Consider the following 27,039-nt stretch of genomic DNA (forward strand, 5'->3'; position numbering starts at 1 on the left):
CAAAATTCAAGTATTTTATTATTTCGTATCATTTCAGAGGCTTAAGAAATTAGAAAATTGATTCACATAATCATAAAAACATTACATATAAGCCTATGTTTTACCATGTATTTATGCTAGAAAATTCTGTTTAATTTTATAAAAATTTACTTTTCAGTTAAAGCAGCAGACTATTTTACATTTTCTTTTCCCAATTCACCATGCAGCTCTATAAGACTGTTGCACTGTCCTCTTAGTTCCTGCAACAGCACAGCTCCCCAGTGCAACTTAGATAAACAGATTTTAAACTCCTTGTAAAATAGAGTGTAGATTTCACAGAAATCTAATATCATAAAGAATAGCTCCTCCTGTAATTTAATGTAGGAATTTCCACATGAAATTCGTGCTGAAATTTCAGTTAAGTTAATTTGAATAACTAAATTGATTTTTCTACACAAAGACTACACACCACCTTAAAAATACCAGCCAAACATCTTTTGGTGAGATTTGGGGAATGGCAGTGCAAGACAGCTACAAAAACTACCGAAGTCCCAGCTACTGGACTCCAAAAAGCCCAAGACCAAGAAATGCTAATAAAAAAGCATAGCATCTGTTCTCACAGTCCAGTTCCTATGCTTTTTTTTAGGCCCTGGTCATGGTCAGTCTGATGGAATTCAGTTAAGATTCCAGCTGTGTGATCATAGTATTAGTAAAATATTTGCAAAACTAGTTATTGAATTCATTCAGGCTTGCCACCATAAGGCCTGTGGGAAGAATATAGAAATAACATGGAGAACAAAACGCACAGCCTTAAAAGGTTACCTGCCTGGCTTGCTTCTGCTAGCGGGAAACTCATCTGTGGATGAAAAGATGGCAGAGAGAACTGAAAAAGGCGGCAAATAGAAAGGAATCCTCCATACTGATCTCTTTTGAAACAGTCCTTTATCAACTGACCCTTAAACAAAGTTAATTGACTTCACAGCACAGTATTAGGTCCACCTCTATGATCCCCCTAGATCTAAAGAGTCTGAAATAAGTTTGGTGTGAAGTTACCAATGTTTTGAATATGGTAAGAAAAAGGATGATAGGATTGTGCCACTGTACATCTGATTGTGAAGGAACCTCTAAAGAAGTCTTCTATTTTGCTTTGTAGATTCATCCATGTAATAAATAAATAAGTAGGCAGACATGAGTAAATAGAATTCCTATTCTAGATGCCACTTCTGTAACTTTATTGAGGACTGAATACTTTCAGAACAGCACACATTAATATCGTGGAAAAATAAAATAGTAATTATGCAACTTACCACTTTTCAATCTTGCCTATACTATAAACACTGTATAGATTTAACTCAATCACTTTATTTATACTGATGCAATGTGTGCATGGACAGGGTAGGTAGGTATTATGTAGAAAGTCACTAATATGAGTCATCTAATATGAGGCATATCTTAATTTTCCTCCATTGCAGGCTATTGAATTTCACAGATCACTATGTTTAAGTGTCATCCCTAGTTCCTATGTTCTCTCATACAAAAAAAAATGCTCCCACTTTTTTCTTATAGGTTTTAAAATACCTATATCATCTATTTATTTTACAAGGTCCTACAATTTTTTTGTCTTTCAGTAGAAGTAGTGAATCCCACGGATTTTCTTATTTATTTTTTTTAGGAAAAAAGTAAATGATTTTGGAAAGACTGAAAACAAACATCTGAGTTGCATCACACATATTTCAGTAATTCATTGTTTTAACTCCTCAGCAGGTGGCAGCACAAAATTATTTACAATGTCACATTAATTCTGTACTGTATTAAGTAATTTGTTCTTAAAATTGCAATAAACCCCCCTTACTATTAGCTACTAATTATACCGGATGGAACAGTTAATTAGAAAAAATCAGGCTGTCTGTTTATTCCAGTTCTTCAGGATCACTTCAGCTGCATCTAGTGTGCTGTCTTTCTGTAAAACAAGGAATATCACTATTACTACAAGTGTGGAGTTCTTTAAAAGAGAGTAGCAGTCATGATTATATCATCCCAAATCAGTATTTGGCAGTTTCACCTGCATCCTGTAAATATCTGTCAGTCAGTTTTTCATTAACAGTTACAGCTACAAACCTAGACTACACAAAGAATTCAGTGCTGATTCCTTGCAAATATTTATTAGGTAAATTTAAAATCAAATTCAGTGAAAGCAATAATTCTTATACAAATGCCTGGCATTTATGCAGTGACGTACTTGGCGGCTCTATATCGGAGACATGCTAGCATAGCTTCCTAATCTTCATGTGTACAGTTGGGATTTTTAAATCTCCATGCAACCAAGTTATGCTGTGAACTACTTAAGCGTAATCCCACTAAATATGGGTAATCTCTCCACTGGCCAGTTGTGTGGCTTCGCTACAACCATACAAGTAGCCATACAAGTAGTCTTTAACTTGACATGATTAGTGCTGTTCATCCCGGCCAAGTCACATTTACAACCAGCAAGTTTCATCCTGGTTGTTACTGGCTCAGTTTATATCATAGTCTTTATACTTACAAAGTAACTAAGTAACACAAGCAGAAACTCCCCTTCATTACTGGTTCAAGCTAAGGCTCTCATCTTTATACTACATCAGTTGGAAAGTTGCACATGTTCCATTATGCTGACTCTGTTACAGAACAATTGGGAAACATCTTAGGGCTGTGGGCTTATCAAAGTTTATGTATCTGTCCCCAAAGTCTTTCAGTCTTTTAAAGAATAGATTCAACAGGAGGAAGAACATGTGAAAAGAACGTGCTCACAAAATGGCAAAAGTCAGCCAATTCACAAAAAACATGTAAGATAACTTACTGTTTTCTTTTATAATTTGGAGCTTCTGTGAAACCTTATGCATCTTCAAACAATTCAGCTAAACCCGAAGGTGACTTCTCTCTCACACTCTGCTCTGGATTATACAATTCAGCTTAACTGACAGCATACCTGTGACGTTCATTTTCACTGTCACGACTGGACAAGAATGCTTTTAAAAATCAATAGAGGAATCTAAAAAAGGCCTACCCACCCTGTTATCTTCTGCCAGTTACCCTTCTTAGCCATGTCACCCACATTTATGGTTTAAAGTCCCTCAGCAAAAAGGCAGTTGAAGCTATTTTGTACTGAATTTTACACCATGCTAACTTTCTGTTCCTAAAACCATCCAGTCCAGGAGATCCTAAGCAAAACATAAAAGTCAGCCTCTTGCAGATTTCTGTACTGCATTGATTTCTAGGAGTCTTAAGTCTTCCCAGGACACAAATTTACCTTAATGAAGCAAAACCGTATATATTTTTCAAACTGCCTTTTTGTCTCAGGACCACAGAATGCTGAAAGAGGAATTGCTGACAGCTTCTGAAACATAAACCAGAAATATTATTTGCTTATTTTATATATGTATAAAAAAAAACATTTTAAGCATGATGATTTTACTATTCCTTTTCAAGAACTCCCCCTCCCAACATGTGAGGGAAAGACAAGGTTCGGTTTCGTATGCACTAGCTAGGCTTAAATAAATTCAAATTACTTTTCTTAGGCACAACATTTCAAATGTACTTTTGTACAACTAGCATTTAAGCATGCTGAAAGATAAGTGCTGGGACATAACACAAACCTACAGGGTACATTCTCAGCATATTTAGCAATATTTTAGCCACATCGTTATCAGCAGTTACTATAAACACCAAGCGATATTTTGAATGGAATTTATTACATTATTTAATAAGTACAGTTGCACTGCTCTTGCTTTCAATAGAAAAGCATTTCTAAATCTAGAGTATGACTAAGACAACTTACCTTAGATGTTATCATCCATTTGACAAATTTATAATCATAAGGTTGTTTGTCATCTTTCCCAGAGAGACCCACATCTAAAAAAATCAAATTTAAAACAAACATGTTGTAAGATTTCCTAGACTCCACTGGGAAGGTATCCATTAGCAGCACTTGATTATAGTTAGCACTTAAGGATAAAGATGCATGCTTTTATTTTTTAAATATAACTAAAAATTGCACTACAACAATTAAAAAGGCCAACAGACTTAACTTTTCCATTCTGACCTGAGCACTTGCTCTCCATTCAAAGCAAATTCAGACATGTAGCTTTGGAAGAAAGCTATGCCATACTCTAAGTAGTCCTCAAGTTTGGGTTATTGAGGGATCAGGACTGTGGAGGGTACTGAAGAATGCATTTATTGTCTGGATAGCAATAATCACTGCAACTACAGCTTTTTAATCTGTGCAGCTGGGGTATCTAAAACTTTCTGACACATGGTAGCACTGTGTGTAAACATTTCCGTGTGAATGTCAAGTGCCAATAGGACAAGTTAGTGAAGAATGTGGAACTAGAAAATGTTTCTGTGTGGCAATTTTTCCTCCAAAGTTACCAAAACTTCCAAAAGGTTTTGTAAATTTTGGTAATATTTTACAGTATTTATAAATCAGAGTGCCTCAAAGAGCCTTCAGGGTATGACTTCAGATTAAGAAAAACAAACTAACCAACCAACCAACCAACCAGAAAGGGCAAAGTACAAATAGTATGACAGGAAGGTACTTGGCTCTCAAACATTTTCATAATCAGAGACCTATTGAAAACAGAATTTTTTATCCACCTCCTTTATCCTCCTTAAAACCTTGCCAAAGCTTTGCAAAACATGGACAGTAGTTAGGATCACAAAGGCTTTGCTGAAGCTTATAAAATCCACCTCTCAGGCTAAGGTCAAACAGAAAATTTCAGTCCTAGTTAGCACTTCTGACAACATTATGCAAACACGAAATGAGAATATAGTTTTAAATGAAAGTTGCATTTTCAGATTAACTATATTATTTGCTTTCCACACCCTTTTTAATAAACTTTATACTAACTTAATGTAGAAACGTTGACAATCATAAAGTATCCTCCATCTGGAATGACAGGCTTTAGTCCAGCTTCTTGAAGTAGCTGAGCCATCCTATCACGCTTGCTTTCGAGCTCTCGAGACAGTGAGTAAAAATAGCAGTCTGGGTCATCCATGCGTTTATAGTCTATCCAAAATGCTTGTGCCAAAGCCTCCTGGAAACATAATCGATGTTTAAAGTACTCATGGACACTCAGTAAACTTACATTCACATACTTCCTACTGAAATCACATGGATTTTTCTTTGATTCTGGCCCTTATTAAGCAAATCAGCATATACAAATTACACAAGCTACATCCAAGCATGTAATTTGTTTGTCACTTTGTGCTGCGGCAACACCCAAAGCACCCAGTCATTTGCTAGGCACGAATCATATGCAGAAGTCACATAAGGGTTTGCAATCTGAATTGAAGCTAAGTTTAAATTATTGATAATAATGTATCATAGAATACTAGAAAGCAGTAGACAGAGATAATGGTCAGTAAAACCTTATTGCAACAACTGTTGTTCGTATTTGCTAAGAAACCACTACAATTGTCATGTCTTATGTAAGAAGCAGCAGTTTGTAGGTGAAAGAAGAATCTGCAAGACAGATTATTTTTGTATTTTATTTTTAAATGTCTGGTGAGCTGATCAAATTTGTCTCCTCTTCTTGCACCCCAGAATATATATTCTGACAACTGAAACTTCATTGTTGTGATTATTGTTTTATTACAGTGAGGCCTACAGTTCTGCTCCACCACAAAATAACCTCCTCTGCCCCATATGAACCTACCTGTAAGGGAGTGGGGCAAGTATACAGCGTATTTTGGTGAACAACTTGCAAATGCTTAATCAGGTTCTGGGGGCCAATAGACCAACCAAGCTAAGGGAAGAAAGCATACATATGTTATACTTAACAGCAGTGGTGCTACCAAAAATTAACAAACAAAGAATTAAAATTAGCTGATGTCTCAAGTTTTTCTATTTTAAGAATTGGTACTGAATTTGTTTTGACAAAGAATTAAGAAAAGAGCCGGTTTACACAAAGTTTGTTGAATGATCTCATTTAAAAAATTCTAGATTTGAGACAACAGGGTGAAATGAACTCTATCTCTCACAGGGTACTGAGGAAACTTTTAACTCTTCATATAACAAGGCTTAGAAAACAAACTAAGCATTTATTAAGAATGTTATCCCTAATTGTTTTAGAATCTTTCCATCTCATAAGCTCCTGTGTCAAAGATGGTTTGAGCATAAAGCAAAAGCTCACTACTGAATCATAGATGTTATGGTTAAGTTTGAACACAGGTGATAAAAAAGAAAGAATTTAGTTGCCAAATGGTTAAAAATTCTTGTTTACTTTCTGACATGTATTTTAGAGTCAAGCAAAATATTATCATTACATATTTTACAGAAATACAAGCCATTCCAAAACATACCATTATCACAATCTGAAAATATCACCACAAAACTGAAAAAGTTAAAATATGATAATATCCATGTCTTCTCCCAGAATCTTGATGTTTTTTAAAAAAATCATACTGTGTTTATTTATATTTATTTTTTTCTCACAAGAGCTAATTAATCAAGAGACAAGAAGAAAATTAAAACATGGGTGTTTTGCTGTAATTGCTCCAACTGAATGTTATCTTCATGTTTTGGAGACACAGAGGTTTGCCAGAAGCTTTCAAAAGACAGGTCATACAAACAGAGGCTTTTTTAGCATAATAAATGCATTCTGTTATTTATATAACTGAGCTCTTTTATAGTGATTCTTCTTACCTTCCAGCCAGTTACACTGTATGTTTTTCCAGCACTTCCTATAGTTATTGTTCTTTCCCACATACCTGGCAATGTAGCTGTATATAAAATAAAATAAATTGGGTACAGATGCACTCACATATTCCATGTAGTTAAAAAACTGTACTGCCCCTAGTTCAGAGCTATATGTTGATATATCATTGCAGAATATTAAGTAAGCAATGAGAATATTCTAAAATTATAGCAATTGTAACAAATGGGAAAGGATATGTGAGCCGAAAACAAGGTAAGGATTAATGAAAGGAGAAAGAAGAGGCAGAAAATGAGAGGTATAGTTTGTGAAAACTATGTTAGTTAGCCTCAGCTAAAATGCATAATTATTCAGAAGAAAGGTATGATGTAAGAAGTGGCTAGCCATTCATCCTAAGACAGCATTATTTCTGATGCCTGATAATCGCACCATATACAACATTAAGTCAGGCACTGCAAACCATTTTAATAGAGTTGTCCAGTTCAGTGTCGCTGGCTGGCTGAGAGATCAGAAGAAAAGAATTACTGAGACTTCTAACCCAGAACCAAACACTGTAACAATCAGAAAACTAGCCGAGTGAGCAAATAAATTATACTTTATTATATAATTTGAACAGGCCTGGGACTGACAATAGCAGCTAGCTAAGGATGTCTGCAAGGATGAAGGGACACATGGAGGCCTGTCTCTGTATTTGTATCTGGTAGGAGACCAAAATCCTGTTTCTTTTCCAAGAAGATAACAGAACAAATGTCTCCCTGTAGTTTGCAATTTTTTTTTCTGTACACTGCTTCAGGGGAGCTCTATTTGGACTCTTTTAACTTAATTCACTTTCAACAGAAACAGATAAATCACGACACATGTAAGTCTGAGACACAAAATTAGACAAGCTTATACCACTACTGCAATTGCAGTGATGAACGACATCCACCTCCACCTCACTGGAACACTAGAACCACTACCAATGAATCTGTCACTTGTTAAATCCCCTCTATAGGGAGACCAACGAACAAAGATTTTCCAAGTAAAACCACTTAATTTCATAAGGAAGTTTTTGCAACAGTTATCTGCATTAGACATGGTATAAATCTTTGCAGTTATTTGAAAACATGTAATAATTTTTTGAGCACACTTGCCAAGAAGAAAAAGAAAACAGCAGAAAAGAAACTCATATTCACTCAACTACTCTGTGACCTTGAAAACAAAAAGCCAGTTTGAAGAGACGCGTTTTCTAGCTAGCTAGGTCAAGAGTATAGATCACTTCCTAAAGGCAACCAAACTAGCTCTCTCAGACAGCAAAAAGAACTGAATTCCAAGCTAATGCCCTCTAGTGAGACTGTTTCGCCATACAGTCATAGGAACTCAACCTTGGAGGCAGACTGCAACAGCATTCCCAACAGCAGCAGCAGTAAAGGGCACAGGGGAAGAAGCAGTTCCATTGCTTTTACAAGCAGCAAGTTTTAAATTGAGAGGGAATACCTCCGTGTCACATGGCAACATCATTATATGACACCATAACCAAGTCTGACTCCGATTTAAAAAACGAATGAAGTGCAAATTAAGACATATAATAAGCCTTCTACCTGGGATGGCACTCAGCTTGTTGAAAGGCTTGTTCAGAATCCTCAGTTATGAGATGCAATATCTAAATCTGCCACTGCAACCCTAATCACTGCTTAGGGGAGGTCCACAGTTTTATGGAAGTCAGATAATGATCTGACCACACTACAGAAAGCTGCTTCAGTGACAGCACAAAGACTGTACTATTTTTATGATCTGTGGCTAGCACCCCCTGTTATATTGTATTAAAGAACAACCATCAGACCCTGTAAATTGATGCAATATCCATTTTGCATCTCTCACAAAAAAAAGTGTCCCTGCATTTGATGGAATACATAGAGGTTAATATGGAAATAAAAGTTTTTAAATAGTGAAATAACACATTCATTTTTTCTTGTATTATCTTTGTAGACTTCAAGAAAAAAATATCTAAGAAACTTCAGTTAGAAAGAGTAGATCTTGTTTCTTTTATTGAAATAATATTATTGTTTACAGTGTTACCCTGAAGGTTTTATAGTGATTTTAACACTAAAGTTAAAGATAATATCATGGGATCTGTTAGAGAATATGTACCTAAACCTAGCTGACCAAGTCTAGGCTTTAACTTGCATTATCAATGCATGATATTTTTACATTCTATGCTAAAGTACATAATACCTTATGTTCAACTGGAAATGTTTTGAAGCATTAAAATGACAATACTGATACTAACAAACAATAGAGTTACTATGTCTTAAGAATTCACCACCTGTCCACTAATGTGAAGTGTAACTGACAACACAAACATTTGGACCTGCTGCCATTGCAAAGGGAAATGGATTACCTCACACCACCCACAGAGATTTTGGTTCCGAGAACAGCTATTTACGTGAACCACCTGCTAAGCCCATGAAGAAAGCTTTAATTTAACTCATTTTACTTTGCAAAAGGGACATGATAAGCCACATGTTATCAGTTACTGTGGTAACTTGTTAGGATGCACTGACTCAGATTACTATCACCTGAATGTACCCAAAATGTTCCCCTTCTTCCGTGTCTGAAGTTCTTGAAGAAGGTATCACTACCAAGGCGTTAACAAGAGCCATGAAATCAGACCACTTTCAAAACAGACGCATAGCCTATACAGATTCATGGCCAATACAATCAATGTACTGCAGCCGTATGATCAGTGACTGTGTGGCTGAGTAATAAGCATTGCAAGGTCATTTAGATACAATTTCCTTTTTATTATTTATAAGATTCAGTTTTTACAATGATGTAGGCCCCACTAATGGAAAGTTTCTTTTATTACTACTCTACACACATGGAATTGAAGCATAGAGGTAAAGTTATTCAGCATTCAACCAGTGGTAACACCAGGAAAAAAGCTAAGCTTTTTCATGTCTAAGTTTTATTAATCTCTCTTGGTTTCGTTGTTTAATTTCAACTAATTGTCTCTGTTGCACAACTGAAATGTGCCTTTGTTATGTCAGTAAGTACATCATAACAGATAGTTGATGCCAGATGCTACCATTAGAAACAAAACATCTGTACATATAAGGAGGAAGTTTTTGAGTTTAGCCAGCTAAGATACATCAGCAGATCCAAACAGAGATCACCACAGTAGAAATTTCTACATAAATGCTTAGCTGTAGTATTATAGGATTGGGAAAGGAGTTCAATAACCTGCCCTAGGTTCACTTGTTCTGAGGCACTGGGAGTAATTCCACTAACTTCAGTGAAACTTGCATCAAGAAGTAAAACAAGAGGGACAGGGTCATAACATCATATTTGGTTTTCTGGTTTGTTCTTGCAATGGTGTTTTACTCCTGTAACAAAATTGTCTGAAGACTTCAGCATGCTTTCACACTGCCCATGCAGTGACTTACTTCATTGGGTTCAATGTTTATTGAATTTTTATTGTTTAACACCCTGCACTTTGGAGCAACAGTGTTCACACACCATCTCCACACTAACCGTTATACTTTTTCTTTATTTCTTTTTGTAAGTAGTGGAGCAAAAATAATTATGTTTCTTATTATGCATTTCCCTCAATTATTATCTCTGCAGTATTTGGAGAAGGAAGTTTCAATCCCTGTTTCTTTTATTAGTTCTTCAGCAAAGCACAGTTCAATATACATACATGAACAGCAGTTGTAAGTAACTGAATAAGGACGGGATATTCAGATGATCGTAACTGACTTGTGAGAATCGGTCCCACTGGTTTCTATGGATATCTGCTCCGAAGTCACTTAAGAGCTTTGGAAATTCGATTTGGAAAGTATTCTTCAAAATATTTTTCAAAAAAGGGAGGAGCTCTTGTCTGTAGAGTCTAAACATTGTAAAATAGTCAAAGCTTGAAGTTTGAGCTCCTTCTAGCAACCATTATCTCCGAGAGGTACATTTACAACATCATTCCTCAATCACTTCTAAGATGCCACAAAAAATCAGTACCTATTTTAATGTGTTTATTTCCTTTATAGACCAGCCATTCATACACCTCATCACTGATGCAGAGAGTATCATGTTTAATACAGAGATCAGCTATAACTTGGAGCTCTTCTCTGGTAAATACCTGGCATTCAAGAAAGTAAGAGACAATGCATTAATCATAGTATTTAATGCATACTCTGAAATTACAGTAGTGTTAAAGCAGGACTCTTACCTTGCCCAGAGGGTTGTGTGGAGTATTCAGAATAATTGCTTTTGTTTTGGAATTAAATTTATTTGCAAGTTCAGCAGGATCTAAGACCCAATCAGCACTAGATGCAGAGTTTCCATCATTTTTCTATAAGAAACCCAATAAATCTATGCATTACTTGAATATAACATGTTACAGCCTAAACAGAGATACACAACTCATCACCCTCAGACACTTTCACAACCATACTTCTCAACCTATCCAATCTGTCCTGATTTCCTGGGAGAAGGCACTTCTAGGAACAGGGAGGCAGGCTAGAAGCAAAGTAAAATATTACACTAGTGGCTGTCCTGTCCTGGCCACTGTCTGTCTCAAAGCACCCCCAGGAACTGGTTTCCAGGATCTGGTTGCACACATGCTGATTGTAAGTGGTAATGCAGGAAGCCCAGTCACATGACAGGAGAGTTTATGGCCTTCACAGACACTAGAACCAACACGTGCATACTTGACTGGAAAGATTGATCACTACTGGAGAGACTCAAGGTCTTTTCCTCCTCCTTGTCCACCTGAAAATGACCAAACAGTTAAAAATCTGCACCACTGAGGCTCTGGAATTTCTGTGGTATTACACAAGGACAACAGAAGTTTGGGCCAGCTGCTACAGAGAGCAAAGAGCATGGCCACACTAACTTTCTGACACCTGCACATTACTGGGAGAGGTCCAGACCAAAAACAAGGGTGTGAATCTGAAAATACTTGGAGGAACCCCATCACTCAAAACATCCCTAGAAAGAAGGCATCAGAGGAACAGTCTCACCTCCACTGCAGTTTTGGAGGTTCGGTCACTCTGCATTGTTCTGATTTTATGGTGTTCGTGCAACAATCCTGCCTAAAGAGCCCCTCACCCCTCCCCATACAAGGCTGCAAGTCACCCAAGGCAACAGTAACAGGATCAATACTTTGCATCCATAACAATCCTTGTAAGCTGCCAGCATAATGCCAGCAGTACCAATCTGAAAATTAACCCATAGCAAAATTATTCCTTTTCACCAATAAAGGAAATGGTAATTCTCATATGTATAGGAAATATGTCTACTGCATGATCGCTCATTAGTAAACAGGTTTTGGAAAAGAAATTGTATTCTATCATTGTAGGAATTGCTGAAGGAATCAGAATCCAAATCTTTTGAAAACCAGCAGATACGGAAATTGCACTGATAATGTGATCCTCCTTCCCTTATCTACACTGAAAACATTCTCTGATGACATACAAAAAAGGAATTTTGATCAGCTTTCAGAATGCAGAAATTAAAGTAAATGAGAAACATTGTCCCACCTTCTCCAACACTAATAAAATATTCTATCTTCTTTGGATTATTGTTGTCTCAGACTACACTATAGCAATCTATCTCATTTTTATATAATTGGATGTTATGAAAAACTATACAGAAAAGCATCACCTAGAAGGTGTTCATCAAACTTTATTGAATATAGATGAGAAACTTTATATGATAAATAATTTTTAAAAAGCTACTCACATATCTCAGTGGGATAAAAACAGGCTTTGCACCCGCCATCCTTACCATGGGTTCATAACAGTCATAAAATGGCTCTATTATTATTACCTGAAATTACAATAATCAGTATCAGAAACAGAGGATTTACCATGCATGATACCATCATATTTCCAGATTTATTTTGATGGTATTACTTGATCATGTTTCTGGCACTCCATCCTGATCTAACATTGCAGAATATTCCTCCTTTTAGAGCATCATATACCAATTTCCTCAGTCTAAGTACGATAAGCACTACTCATTTTTTACAACACACAGAGGCTGTTCTTCTACAGTTACACATTACAACAATTAAGACAACAATATTAGGAATGTTCGGGTCCAGCACACAGATTTGAAGGTGCAAGGCAGAGATGGGAGACTGCAACAGCAAACTGTTGAACCACAGCATGAGTGCTCTAATTCTGTCCATGAAATTTGAGGATTTCCAAGTATCTAGAAATGTCAGAAGAATAGCTTAAGTCCTCAAACTTTATCAGAAGAAAATTTTCAGGTAGAAAAAAAAAAGAACAAATTAAAGGAAAATTGCATAATAGCAGAACAACAAAAAAATCCCAAAAACTCATAGCAGAAAAACATTACAAAAAGAGAGAAGTGACTGTTTGAGCAACAAAAAAGAAAGAAAGATGAGAATACATTATACAAGTGAAACCAACAAAACACTGAAAGCAAAATGCATGACAACACAAAAAGTTCTTGTCCATTACAGGTACAAACATCCTCCTAAAACTTAATATCTTTGTGAAGAAGGGATACATCAGTAGTGAAGGGATAAATGACCACAGCTAGTACAGTAAGCTAACAAGCCTTTCTTTTAAATGACTTTTCTGCTACCTATGCCACTACCATGCGATAGTCTGAAACAGAACTTGATATACAATTGTTATTCAAACACCAATAATACTTTGTGCCACTCCTAGTCTCCTGTTGCAGACACAGCCCACAATTTTTATCAAATAAGAAATCAGTGTGCATTGTGTCACCTAACAGTAATAGTGATAAACAACTGCTACAGGTACCACAAGTATGAAAGAAAGGAGTTTGTAAGTGGGTGAATGCTAAGAAGATATCCAAAGGATAGGCTGCTGAACACAGCTTCTGAAAATGTCAGATGTGCAACTGTAACAAATCAAATTAACAGAGATCAGAAAGAAGTCCCAACATAAACTTATTTAAAAGTGGATGAATAAAAAACAGGCAAGTTCTCACTTCAGTGAGTACACGTGAATATTTAAAATAAAAACCTACTTCATCTCCCTCTTCAATTAATGCCTGTATTGTACTAAACAGAGATCCATAAGCTCCCACGGTCACCAGGATATCCGTGAGAGGATCAATCTTTCTTCCACAAACTCTCTCGTACACTTGAGACAAGGCTTTCACCAGCGACGGATGTCCCTGTTCAAAGCAAACAGATGCAACTGATTGGTGTCTTCCTGACAACATACAAAGCCTATGTTTGGGGTCTTCTCCACACAATAATACATTTTGAAACAGAAAAATACATAATGAGTGTTAACAGCTGTTAACATGGTAGCATGTTTTAAAGTTTTTTTGCACATTACAGGAGAAAAGTGGTTTCAATTTATTCATATTTACTAGGAAATTCTTTTTATATATCTGATGCTTTTTAATTTCTGTCTTATCATTACATCTCAGGTTAGCTCCGGGTAACCTATAGGACAGCCAGGACAAAAGACAGCAGGAAAGATTGGAATTCTCTGACACCAATTCATCCACACCTCCTTCAGAGTCTCTTTCTCCCCACCCATATTTCTGGCTGAAGCTCCTTCTGTTTCCTTCCTTATCTTTCAAATAAAAAATATTTGGTGCAAGGGCAAATTTTTTATTCTGTTTATATACTGCTAATAAACAGCACTTGTAATCAGAATAATGATTCATATAGTCATAGCCCAAATCTCAGAATACCATTTCTGTCCCCTACAGGGACATGGTGGTTAACATACCTTTCTCAAAATGTGGAAAGAACAAGAAAACAAACATGCAAAGATCATATACAGTATGGAAATAAGAAGGCATGATTCTGTTTACACAAGAAGACTACAGATTTCCTGCTGTGAAAATCTTTTTTCTTTTTGGATACTTGGTAGGAATAGAAAACAGCTCCTTGAGAAAACGCAACTATGTATCAAAAATCCTTCTCTAAAATACTGAACACTGTACCTCTACACACAAGGCATAAATCATGAACCTTCTGTAAACAAAAACATTACTATAAAACAAGACTTACAAGTCAGCGCTGATTCAATTGACAGACATTTCTTGCCATGAGTGTGTCAGCTACACAGGAATGCTGCACCGCCCAAGCCATGTTAGGCCACTCTACAGGCCATAGCCCTACAGTCAATGAGAGGTCCAAGCGCTGCAGAGGGCTGAGACAATGCCTCTATTATCAGGGGGATGTGCATCATTCATACGCATCCTGTTGTCTCACCCATGGAGTTCATTACCCGGTGTGCTAAGAGCCAATCTCACACACAGAGCCAAGATGTCATTTATTGTAAGTCTGCGCAGAGATGGGTGCTAGGTGGTAAATCCACAGAGCTCGCACACCTCTAACATTTTATACACACATGTGTATGTCTGATCTAATACTGAGCCAGTCAACTACAATCGCTCCCATATTTGCTACTAGAAATACTTGTGCTCAAAACCTTAGAAGTGCAGATGTTTGTAGAAGAAGTGCAAAGGCTGAGGACGGGAATATTGCTAAAAAATCCTCTTTAATTACTGTCTACAGTATAATATAGCAGCAAGCATTAATAATTATTGTGGGAATTATAAAACTATTTGAAAATAAAGAACAAAGTGCCAGAATACTGAATAACTGCATGCATTGAGAAAATTATATTTATGCTTGATTTGCAAATTGCTTTGAAGAATCAGTCTGTGAATAACTGTCAGAAGGTAAGACTGTAGCCCATTCTTTCTGTAACCTTTCCCTCTGTTCCAAGGCTCCTCCAAAACCTTGTCTGCCTGGTAAGCAAAAACTTTTCAGGTACTTTTCATGGGTGATGAACATACTAATGCTTAGCCCAAAAGTTCACTAAATCCCAGCCATATTGTGTGTGTCCCCAACATAAAATAATTGCTTTATACTTTCAAGTTTATATATATATATATATACACACACACACACACATATACACATCTTGTACTTCCAGACTCTTTGCACATAGCTAAAGGTGATGAAACAAAATGAACCAAATGTTACCATGTATTGTTGTTTGTTTCAGTATAGTCACTATGGAAAATAACTAACCAGCCTTAGTCCTGTAACACCGTATTGCTGATTTCACATCAAGAGGAAAGGAGTCATCTAAAACTTATGGTCACTGAGGAAACTGTTGTATAGGAAACTAATGGAACAAATCTGGATAGTCCACATTAGGAAAGCAAACTGACGTTCAGTTTTGTCAGCCATAACTATAGGATCGACTATTTTTGAGACCCACCCATGAAAACTCTAAAAAACATGTAAGAAGCATGCACGATGCTTAATTAACATAGTACTACCTAGTCTTGGAAACTGAATGAATATGTATGCTTCTTCTGAGAAATGTAATGTATAAACATATGTATGGTCTATATAATCTTGCCTAAATGTAACATACAGTACACATGTTAGGTGGAGCGATCCCCCGTGCATCCAGCATTGCAATAAAGGAATACCTGCTTCTTAATGCTACATTGGCATTGAGGAGTTTTCTTATTCCTCATTTCAGTGACACAAAGAGGGATGGAATGAGACTACAGCCACTGGGGGGGGGGGGGGCAGGAACATTTTCTTTTTGTTTCTGTTCTTGCCAGGGCCCCGAGTGCCCTAATAGGCCTTAATGGCCCTGACCAACCTTATCTGGGGACCCCTGATCCAGTCGCTCCATTTAAGTGCTGTACAGTGGGGTTGTTGGTCTGCAATTCAGTTATAGCCATGTTTGTATCTGGCCATAGACTGTTGAACCTGTCTCCTACTTGTAGATTGATTTTGTGGTTTGACCTTAGACCCGCTGTGTCACCCTGGACCTGCCCAGTGATCACTGGGTTATGTCTAACCATGGTTAGCATTGCCGGGCCCGACCCATGGACTGACGTCCTGCCTTGACCTCAGGTCCACGGCATCACCACAAGCTGGCCTGGCGATGTGGGCAGAGCTCAGCCACCATCTCTGGGCCTGCCTTGCTCAGGTACTGTGGGACTGGGCCCTGGCTGGCGAGGCCTCCACCCTGCTCACTGAGGCAGCTTGTCCTTCAGGGAAATGCTGGCCACTGCTGCTTCCCGTCAGTTCTAATGCATGCAGATTCACAGAGAATAGGCAAAAAGTTGTGTTGGAATATATATATACGACAATGCCACAACTACCAATAAAATCACTGGCCTACCAGTGTATAAAATGTTTTTCTATCATTGTTATATAACAGGATCATACAGAAAAATACCAGACTCCTTCGGGTCTTGTAGCAATCCTGACACATGATTCTCAATTGGGCAAAATGGTTTATCTTTGCCACAAAATAAAAGACGGACAAAACAAACAAGGAAGTGGTCATACTAAAACAGTAATGGTCCACTTGACTATCCTGCCTTGGACAATGATAAATGCCACACACTCACACCCAGCCCAAGACACACACTCTACAAGCCAACTTACAGAATGGGTAGCGACTACCTTCCAGAGGCAAAAACTTACTGTTTTCATCACTTCCAAATCTCCACTGAAATCTACTAAAAGTTACGGGTGAATCACGTATTTCTTTCTCGTTCTACCATTACCCTATCTAATCCATGTTTACGCCAACCGAAATCAGAGGTAAATGTGTAATTTACATTCTTTAAACTGTGAACAGACTCTTCCAAGACAATCTATCCCAGATGTGCTCTACCATTTTGCTCTTGCTGAAGGATTCTGCCTTGAAGAAGCCTACACAGAGGATGTTCATTAGTAACAGATAAGGCTACTAGATCAACGTAATTTGGGACATAACAGTATGATCTACAGATAAAACCAGTTTCACCAAAGTCAGTTTTTTCCCCTGTGGCATGTTCTCCACTGAACTTGGGTTCTCAGGTTCCATAGTACTTACAAAGCCTCGTGTGTACTGATTCAGCCTGTCAACTGCTGCTGCCTTTGCCAGCTCTTCTTTAACATAGGCGGGAGGGGATATATCAGGAAGGCCTTGACCAAGATTAACAATTGAGGGATCTGCAGCCACCTTTGTAAATTCAACCCTAAAGGGAAAAAATATCTTAAAGTAAAACCACCAGAAAAAAATTATCTTTTCCTTCATTAGCATTAAAAGGCAAAAAAAAGTATTTCACTTTGCCAAATTCACAGCAGTGGAAACATGTTTAAGTAGAGTGCTCACATGGAGACGCAGGGGCTGGCACAATGGTAAGTAACCACAGGAGCCAGAGAGAACCCAAGAAAAGGTTGACCTTCTGCATCCACAGAATAACTTCTCTGCCAGCAGAACTGTGCTCAGATGTGTACAGGCACAAACACACAGTAACTCTGGATATGGGCAGAAATAGAACACTACTCTCTGCAAAATGAAGTAGACCTAATTGGAACAGGCACGATAAATGATTTAAAGGCTAGACACTGTCAAGTGAAGGTGTCATTTAAACTATCCAGTCACCTCAGAGTGCTATAAATATTTTTTGATAATTTTAGGCAACAGTTTCAGGCTGTTCATTAACTATTTCTAATAGCCTGCCAGATACAAACATTAGGATTCCTGAACATTTTTTTTCCCTCCCTTCACAGGTAAGCTTTGCATTTCACCCTTTCCTCCCTAACCAAATGTTAACAAGATTTAAAAAAAACAAAACCAAACCAAAAACCCACCAAGCAAAAAAAAACAAACCCCACATAACATCACAGTTCTGTCAAAAATGAATACAAATTACTGAAAATGAATTTGAGGCTGGACAACCGAAACACTTGGTGTGTATATATATATACACACATATATACATGCAATTAATGTAAGCCCAAAATAGTGTTCTGACCAACTAACACAATCCCATATTTACCACTGATGCCAATATTGTTTTAAGACCAATTTAACAGCTAGAAAAAAAGTGTATTAAAAATAATGAGCTAAATTATAAAGACAAGTATAATGGCTTTAAAAAGAAATCTGACTCATTTTGTAAACATAAATCAAGTGTAATTGAAATATGTTATTCAACAAAATTAACATTTAAATTTGAAAGTCAGCTATACTACCATGCCCAAGAGTTATATTTGTCTTATGTGGTTTACTAGATGAAGAGAAGCCCAAGCCTAATATTTAAAGCTCAAGAATAAAAATTCCTTCGTACCTTTAATAGATTTTGGTTCACTGCTGCTAAGCAGGTGCCAAATATATTTCAGTAGTGATAGCAAGTGCTGTGTATCTTCTTATTGACAATAATTATACATTTGTAAAGAAAATATAGCACACAAAAACATTTTCTGAAAATACAGATATTTTGCTTTTACTTACCACACATTGCTATCAAGGCCTTCAATTCGTCTTGTGTTTTTGGGTCTGAAGGCCATTGTCTGCAAGATCAAAATATAGAGACAGAAGGGTTTTGTTAATAAAGACAAAGTATTATATTGTTGGATTCTGCATGACAAACCCTCCTTCATGCCTTCTCAGATAAACCATTGCCAGCTGAGTTCAGTAGTTATACAAAATTATAGACATGTTCTTTCAATTAAAGCTTCTAATAGCTTGAATTCAGACTAACAAGAAAATACATAAAAACATGGTAAATTCTCTTTTATCACTATCTAAAGCCATTGAACTTTCAGCAAGGATGGAGCAGAGGCAAAATTTAGCACAACAGCTTTAGAAAATGACTTAAAAAAAACAGGGCACATACGTTCTTTTTCTTTTCTATGCAAGACTAACAATGTATTATTTCTAGCCCAATTCCTGCTCAATCCAGTTCGGAAAGTGTGCATTTTCAATGTAATTTTATTTGTTAAATTGATAGGTAAGACGAAAATAGCAGACACTTCTTATTTTCATTCAGACTTTTAAAACTTCTAAATAAATGTTTACTTACAGCACGGCAAAACCACATTAGAACATATTTTTGCAGTATATTCAGACCTTCAATTCAATTCAAACCAAAAGTCTTGGAAAATGGCTTTAGAATAGACTTTCAATGAGTACTCTCTCTAAAGGCAGATAAAACCCTATTGACAGCTGTGGTATTTTTAAGCTAAAAAGAGAAAAGAAAGTTAGGGAAAAAAAAAAGATTTATTTCTATGTGCAAACAAAAAAAAGGGCAAGCCTATTTCTACCTTTGTAAACCAGCTTGATACTGGGAAAAAAATTACATAGGCATTGCATAGTACCTCAGTACTCCAGATACTCCTGTTTCTTTGAGTTAAACTACTAATTTTAGTAACTTTTACCACTGCTAGCTATTATTGTCTGAAATACTAAAACCCCATATTCTAGCTACCATACTCTGAGAAGAAAATCTCAGCATTTCCATTACACTCCAAGTTTCAACTATGAATCAATGGGAATTACTCATAGTAGAAATATTATGTAGGCACACGTTTGCACTCAACCTGTTTACAGTAATGAAGCTACCATATACATAATAATTTGAAGAATGAGAAGCTATATATTTAAACAGATGCTTCTCTGCTCATATGTCTTCTCTACAGATCCGATTTTGACCTCATCTATGAGGCACAAACAACAGAGGAATCAAGCACAGGACACCTTTTATTTGTCCTAGAAAGAAAACCATTAAGATAACTAAGACAGGTCAAGTTGTACTTCTTGACACAGAACAAGGGGGAGTTAAGAGGGGAGTTCTGACCAGCTAATCTGTACTGCATCTTTTTAAAAACACACATGTGGTTTAGAGGATGAATCCAATTTTACAGTGTATGTCTTGGTAAATATGATCAATGTTTGGCTGTACTATATAAATACAAGTAACACAGGTACTATTCAGACTGAGACACACACATCTTTTCGCATGCTAGACAACTTCTTGTACTGCAAGGAATAAGAAGTCTTACCTGGAATCTTTCCAGTTAATAATGAGAATTCTGTGTGCTGCCATGGGTAAATTTGTTCCATTGACCAGCTCTTCTTGAAATGTTTCAATTTGCTAAAAGCTAAAGACTTATCAACTGCAGGACTTTTATAACTATCTGCAGGACTTTTATTACTAACTATAACGTAAATCTTAACTGCATTAAGTAACCTTTCCTAGCTAAAAATGTATTCACAAGTAAGCCTTCACCTTACAGCTCTTATACTGTTTTAAATTTAAATATTTAATGATTCAAGTCTTCCTATTTATTTGTTTTTTCTTGTGCCTTGAAAGTGTTTTAAAACAGAATAGCTGGCCCTGCATTAGTTTTCAGGTTTTCACAGATTTCAGCTTACAGCGGGGTTCAGATCCACCTTATCACTTTGAGAAAGGTAACCAATTAACTGCCATTTTAAATGATACCTCAAGCAGCATTCTTTCTTCAAGAAGGTCATGAGAATTCTTATGACTTTTTTTTTTAGCCTAGTTATGTCATCACTTGATAATCTTCAAGCCATTTTTAGGTGCAGGGCTAGTATTTCCATGAGTTTAAGATGTGTTAAGCAGGAGAGGTACGTCCTCCTCAAGCCCTCACTCTGACCTCCTGCTTTCCCTAACACCTTCTACCATGGAAAGCACCTGACAGAAAATCAGGTGCTGTTCATATTTATCTTTCTTCCCAATACAAAGAAACTTGTGATTAAACTGAACTGCAGTATGTTTAATAATAATAGAAGCAAATACTTTTACATGGTGCATAATTAAATAAACCCACCAGGATTAGATTTCAACACATTTAGTGAGAATATCCAAACTCCATACAAATACTTACAACATATAAAAAATTTATTCAGGCAAAAGCTGACCTTCAATGTGGCTTGCATTCTAAAAGAAACTTCTCATATGGGCAAAATATGCTACAACTGTCCAGTATAATGGTTTGAACACCTGTTTTGAAGGATCTGACATGTGCTACGGTTGAAACAATTTGCTGACTACCTGAACTCCTGTTCTGACCTGGGAACACAATCTACATTCCAGTGTTCTATATGCAATGTAGAGTGTGACTTCCAACCACCTACCATGTTGCAAAGCCCTGTTTTCTCTCAACAAAACTGGAAGACTTAAAATGAAGTTACACACTCTTATAAGTTGGGAAAATGGAGAAGATTCTGTATAAAATTATGTTTGAGGTACTTATATAGCCCTTATTATTGCAGCATCAAAAAGCACTGCTACTCTCATTTCGTTAAACAAAAACCGCGATACATATAAATTAATTGTCTCACAAAAGTCTGTGATAAAGCTGGGATCATGGGATTGTCTCCTGTATCTCAAGCTCTAGCGCCCTAACAACTAGGCAATCCTTCTGGCCTGATAATGTGCTAGATGTGATTTTAAAGACTGAAAAGGATACACAAAGCAATAATCGCCAAATTCTGTTTTGCTAGTGTGGTTAAATATTTCACTGATTCAAACATCTTATTTTGTTCTTCATGTTAAATGTTTGGAACGAAGTAGCAAGAAATAAAACACAGATAATGCAAATATTTTGGCAACACTGCAAAATTAGTGTGTCTCTAAAATATTGCACAAAACAGTTTTACTTACGAAGCTGAAGGAATACTTACTGCAGAGGCTGCAAGTCTGATGGATCTGGAAAGCAAATCTGTTCGTAGTTGGTATGTTCTAACGCCAAGGCAACAGAAGCTTCGTGAAGCAAAAAGCATGCCTGCATAATAAATGTGACCTGAAAAAAACTTACAGATCCTAGGAATGAGTTTCTACACATCACTAAGCAATTTTAAAAGATAGGATCCCTTCCCTTCAATGGGTGTTTTTTTCATTGAAATAAGTATTATTACCTTATCACATTTGTAAGCATAGAGGATGAAAACTTTTAACTGACAGGGCTGCAAAATGTTTCTGAATGTCATCTAGAAGGAAAGTTCCCTCTATTTGACAGCACCAATCTTCTTTTCCTTTAATGACAATTAAGACTAAATGGAATTCAAGTTTCAAAGCCTCTGTTAGAATTGTTGTGAAAATGTGTTTGTGTAAAAAAAATTGCTATTACAATTGCCATTTAGACAGAACTGAAAAAGAGTCCAATTGTAAAAAGACACACAGCTTTAAAACTGGTCTCCATTTTCCAGTGTTTCAAATCAGGTATTGTGAAACAGATAATTAGATCCCCAGTCACACTGGAGAGGCAGGCCTACACACTTTATATAACTACACTAATTTTTGCCACAGTGACTTGATCCACAGCAAAAACCAGACAGCTAGAAAGGATGCTTTGTGTGGAGTAACAGATCATTCACTGACTACAGAAAATGTGCCCTGGTAATCAATAACTATAAAAAAGAAGTAAGAGCTGGTACTTCAGGCAACCACTTCCAGAGTGTATTTTTAAACATACGTATTGGATGACATTATCAAAATGACTGGAATGTGTAAGAGAAAAACATGTAACCCATAGACCAATGTCAGAAACACAGTAGCCACAGCAATATAATTATTAACTTTGTTTTCCATAGTTTACTCATTAAAGAACAGATAATCCCTGCTTCCCTCCAGCCTTTGCTACATGAATGTGCAAAACAAAAACAAACAAACAAAATATATTATTTGTATTAGAAACAAAGGAATGCCATTGCCTGTTAAAACACTACCATGCAAGCCTTGCAGATACAAGTAGAGAAGGTAATTCCGTATCAAAGTATGATTTTTTTCATTAAGAATGGATTTAGTCCAACAAGAAAGTGTTTTTTACACTTCCAATGTAAACTAATAGAAAAGGTCAACCAATACTCCCTTTTAAGGATGCCTTATTGAATGAGTTAAGTTTTAAACTTTCTCTTATTCCAGTGCTACAAACTCAAGTCTCGATTCTGAAATTAGTTTTTTTCTCACACAGCACTGAGTTGTAGCTAACTCGATTAGACCCCTCGATTAATACCCCTGTAATCCCATTGCATTTAGCAATCTCCAAGTATACAATGCATTGATGCTTCCTTTACAAGAAGAAACCCTGGCAATTTCCTTAACTCTGCTGGCCTGAGCACTAGGGAAAGTAAACAGCAATTAAGTCTTTGATACTAGTCAGCAAGTACTCTGAAAGACACAAAAGAAACACCTCTGTTTAAAAAGACCTGTAAATACATTTTAAGTTACTTTTAATAACAGCACTTAGCATATTTGACATAATCTTTGATAATAACTACATGAAATCAAAAAGATTGTGAAGGCCTCTATTTCTCTCCTTGTGTATGCTTACAAAAACTACTTATGTAACATACTGTTACTACCTTAAAATGTGACTATAACAATAGCGCTGTTCTTCCAGGGTCAGACCAGAGACAGGAATACTCTGGCAGCACACTTAACACTTGCAGTAGTCAGCCCAGAGGGACAAACATGCATATCTTTGCCTGCTTCATTTTGTATTGAGAAGCAGCAAAATGAAATAAAAAACTTGCAAAACTTACATGCAAAACTAACTTGCAACTTTTGTAAGAAAGATTATTAGCAGTTGTAAATAATTCTAGCACCGAAAGACAGTCTGGTATTTGACAAGCCATTATTTGACCCAAGACAATCATACAAAACCACAACATAGCATGAGGAGCAGTAGACACCACTACACCGATCTGCTATACATGAGTAGACAGCAAAGCATGCATCGTGGTGGCATGGTCAATCTCTCCAAGTACCTGAAATACCTAAAGTAAAAAACGGTATCCATGTTTAACACCACAGAAATGTAAAAATTGTGAAAACTTCATGAGGAACATAATGGAAACAATACTTTGCTGAACAGCCTCAGTAAACAAAGTCAAGGCACTACCATGCCTTGTCCCACATTTCTCCCACTGCATTTCAATCTGTGGCACTTTTCCAGCAAATGCTATACAGCACTTGTTCAGACTCCAGAGCACTCAAAAGACAAGACTACTGACCATTAAATGAGAAAGCCTCCTATAAAATACTTTGACTTTTTTTCTTTCTAAAAATGCTTCTTCTCTCTTCTGCAACACTGAATACCTTCATTTAAACTAGTCTAGGAGGTACAAGCAAAGGCCTCCTTAATATAACCTGAAACTCTCCCAAACTGATCTCATAAAATGCAATACCTAGTCCTTTTTTTTTTCCCCTCCCCCCAAAAAAAACATTCCCACTGTAACTATATCACATGGTAATACATATCACAGGCTCAAGAGAATTATTTACTGTTACTTTTAGGATGAGTGCATGCCTAATTATTACCTCCGTATGTGTTTTGGCAATGACCAAGTATGTATAAGACATCAGTGAGATGCTTTACAATGTCCTAAGGTAAGTTTTCCTCACCAAGACGGAAAGTTTCTTCCAGCTCAGGAAAGTTACACAGTGCTAGGCAGCTACAGAGGTACTGCAAACCCTGTTTCAACTCTCTTAAAAATTTGTAAGGTTCTTCTGAGACAGAAAATGCACTGTTCTTTGTGGGGGAATGAAAAGGTAGTCTTACTAATGTCTCTTTTTTCAATTTTGGAGCCAGGCACTGGCTTTTTGGCCAAGAGTCATGTCTGTTAAACTCAGAAATGAACAGGAATACTTTTCACCCCATTCTAATGTTCAGTGCTCTGAAGCAATCATGCTTTAACTCCTGTCAGTCCTCCTGGAATTCAGGCTTGCATACTTACAGAGAAAACAGGAAAATTAACATGTTAGGGAAGAAAGGATAACAAATGATTACTCCTGCAGCTTCCTATTTTTTTAGGGGAGTGAAAAGCAAGGAAGACTACCAGAAAGGTCAACCCAGGAAATGTTTTTTAGTGGGGCTGGGAGGAAGGCACGTTCTGGTTGCTATCTGGTTTAAACTCAGATTTGGTGATTTAAACTAGACTGGAAGATATAGTTAGACTTTGTCATGGGAACTCTCTGAATACATCTGCATATTAACAATCATTCAGCTCATGGTGTGCTCTATAACCACTCCAGCACAGATACAACCTGTGAGTTGCAGGCTCTTCTGCTCCCTTCACAGCTGCCCAGCCTCCTGGTCATACAGTACCATGACATTGGATGCTGCTGTACCACAAGGGCATTTAATGAAAAGTTACATGTTGGTAATTAATTGAATTTTTCCCTTTAAAACTGAAGGCCAGTTGCTGGTGTTCCTTCATTTCTGAGCTTTAGTTATACCACCGCCATACAAACAATGCCTTTGAACCTGAAAGACAGTCAGATCCCTTAAGCTGCTCTGCTGCATTTTTTCCCATGTAACAAGTGGTCTCATTTTACTGTGCAGTCTCAGCAGCAAACATTACTGGAAATACTGTAAGTCCATCAGCCACCACAGTAATGTAAATATAATCCCTGTTATATTTGTGTTATGTTTAATATTTGTTGGATACGCAAACCTGGGAAATGTCACATCTCAGCCAAACTTTGTGAAGCCTTTGACTGTTTTTTTCACGCAGCTATACGATGAAAGCTTTAAAGAAAGGGTGCTCACCAAGGCCTCTTCAAAACTTTTTTTCCCAACTATCTAATAATTGATGTGTCAAGCCAAGAGACCTGTTGCTAAAACTGCTGGACTCGAGCAAGCTGGTTATTCTTATTACAGGCACTGAACTCAAACACTGCTTTATGTGAAGGATTTGTCACAGAGGTCAACATTTTATAATTTCTTCTTCCATAATCTAAATGGAACAGAGAAAGCTGAGTGTGGAAAAGTAAATTTTACACTGCAGGGGGGTGGGGATCTTACTTTTTTCCCCTCATGTAGCAGCTTTGCCGTTTAGCCCCTCAGTACCGTACTCAGCTCTCGCTGCCGCCCCCCACCCTCGCACCCCCCAGCCCGAAGCGCTTGTTCCCAGCACACAGGCTGCAAGGCCAGAAGCTGCCGGGACCAGCGACCCCCCCGCCAGCCACGGGACGCCCCGACACGCTGTAGCACGCTCCTCAGGCACCGGGCCGCGGGCACCGGCTCCCGGCCGCTCTGCCAGCCAAGGACCGCGGCCGCCACCGCGGCGCAGGCTGGGGGCCCGCAAGGCCCTGCACGCCGCTGGCCGCTTCCCCCGCGGGCCCTCAGCGGAGAGGCCCCAAGGGCAGAGCCTCCGCCCCCGGCCCGCGCCGCCACAACTCACCGCCCCGGCGCGGCCTCCACCCGCCACCGCGCTCCCGCCCGCGAAGGGCGGGGCGGAGCTGAGGGGCGGGGCGCTCCCTCGTGGCGCCTGAGGGAGAGGGGCGGGAAAGCCCTGAGGGAAATGGCGGCCTGGGGGGGGTGGGCGCAGGGGGGTTCTGCCCTCAGCGCCCGCAGCGGCTGGGCCGTGAGCGGCCGAGGAGAACGTGAAAGCTGCACGGCCCGAGAGAGATTGCGGGTTGGCTGGGGTGGGTTTCCCCAGAGCCGCCGGGGGAGCGAGCGGGAAGGCGGCGGGCAGGCAGCGCCCTGCGCGGGCCGGAGCAGTGGGCGATACCCCCCCAGCGCAGCGTCCGTCCTCGCACTGAGGCAGGCGATGGGAGGGCCTGGCCGTGCGGGTGGAAGGTTTTCGCC

General features: G+C 38.0%; 1 protein-coding gene across 5 annotated transcripts; it reads right to left on the reverse strand.

Moving 5' to 3' along the window:
• KYAT3 (kynurenine aminotransferase 3) lies at positions 1-26,685 on the reverse strand. 5 transcript variants are annotated; one of them, XM_080406657.1, is made up of 14 exons: positions 26,633-26,685; positions 22,130-22,230; positions 18,932-18,990; positions 17,525-17,669; positions 13,671-13,820; positions 12,384-12,470; positions 10,870-10,992; positions 10,659-10,779; positions 6,659-6,735; positions 5,670-5,759; positions 4,862-5,048; positions 3,794-3,867; positions 3,266-3,352; positions 1-1,939 (listed from the first exon to the last, which is right to left on the reverse strand). In XM_080406657.1, exons 2-14 carry the CDS (start codon positions 22,226-22,228, stop codon positions 1,877-1,879), a joined length of 1,362 nt encoding a protein of 453 aa, XP_080262783.1. In that variant the 5' UTR covers positions 22,229-22,230; positions 26,633-26,685; the 3' UTR covers positions 1-1,876. The 5 variants fall into 5 exon arrangements, with proteins under 5 accessions (XP_080262783.1, XP_080262781.1, XP_080262782.1 ...); XM_080406655.1 differs by having other exon boundaries at positions 22,130-22,258; XM_080406656.1 differs by having other exon boundaries at positions 22,130-22,248; positions 26,633-26,677.
• Positions 26,686-27,039: the final 354 nt, after the last annotated feature.

This window comes from Falco punctatus (assembly GCF_963210335.1).
Source record: "Falco punctatus genome assembly, chromosome: 11".
NCBI lineage: Eukaryota > Metazoa > Chordata > Aves > Falconiformes > Falconidae > Falco > Falco punctatus.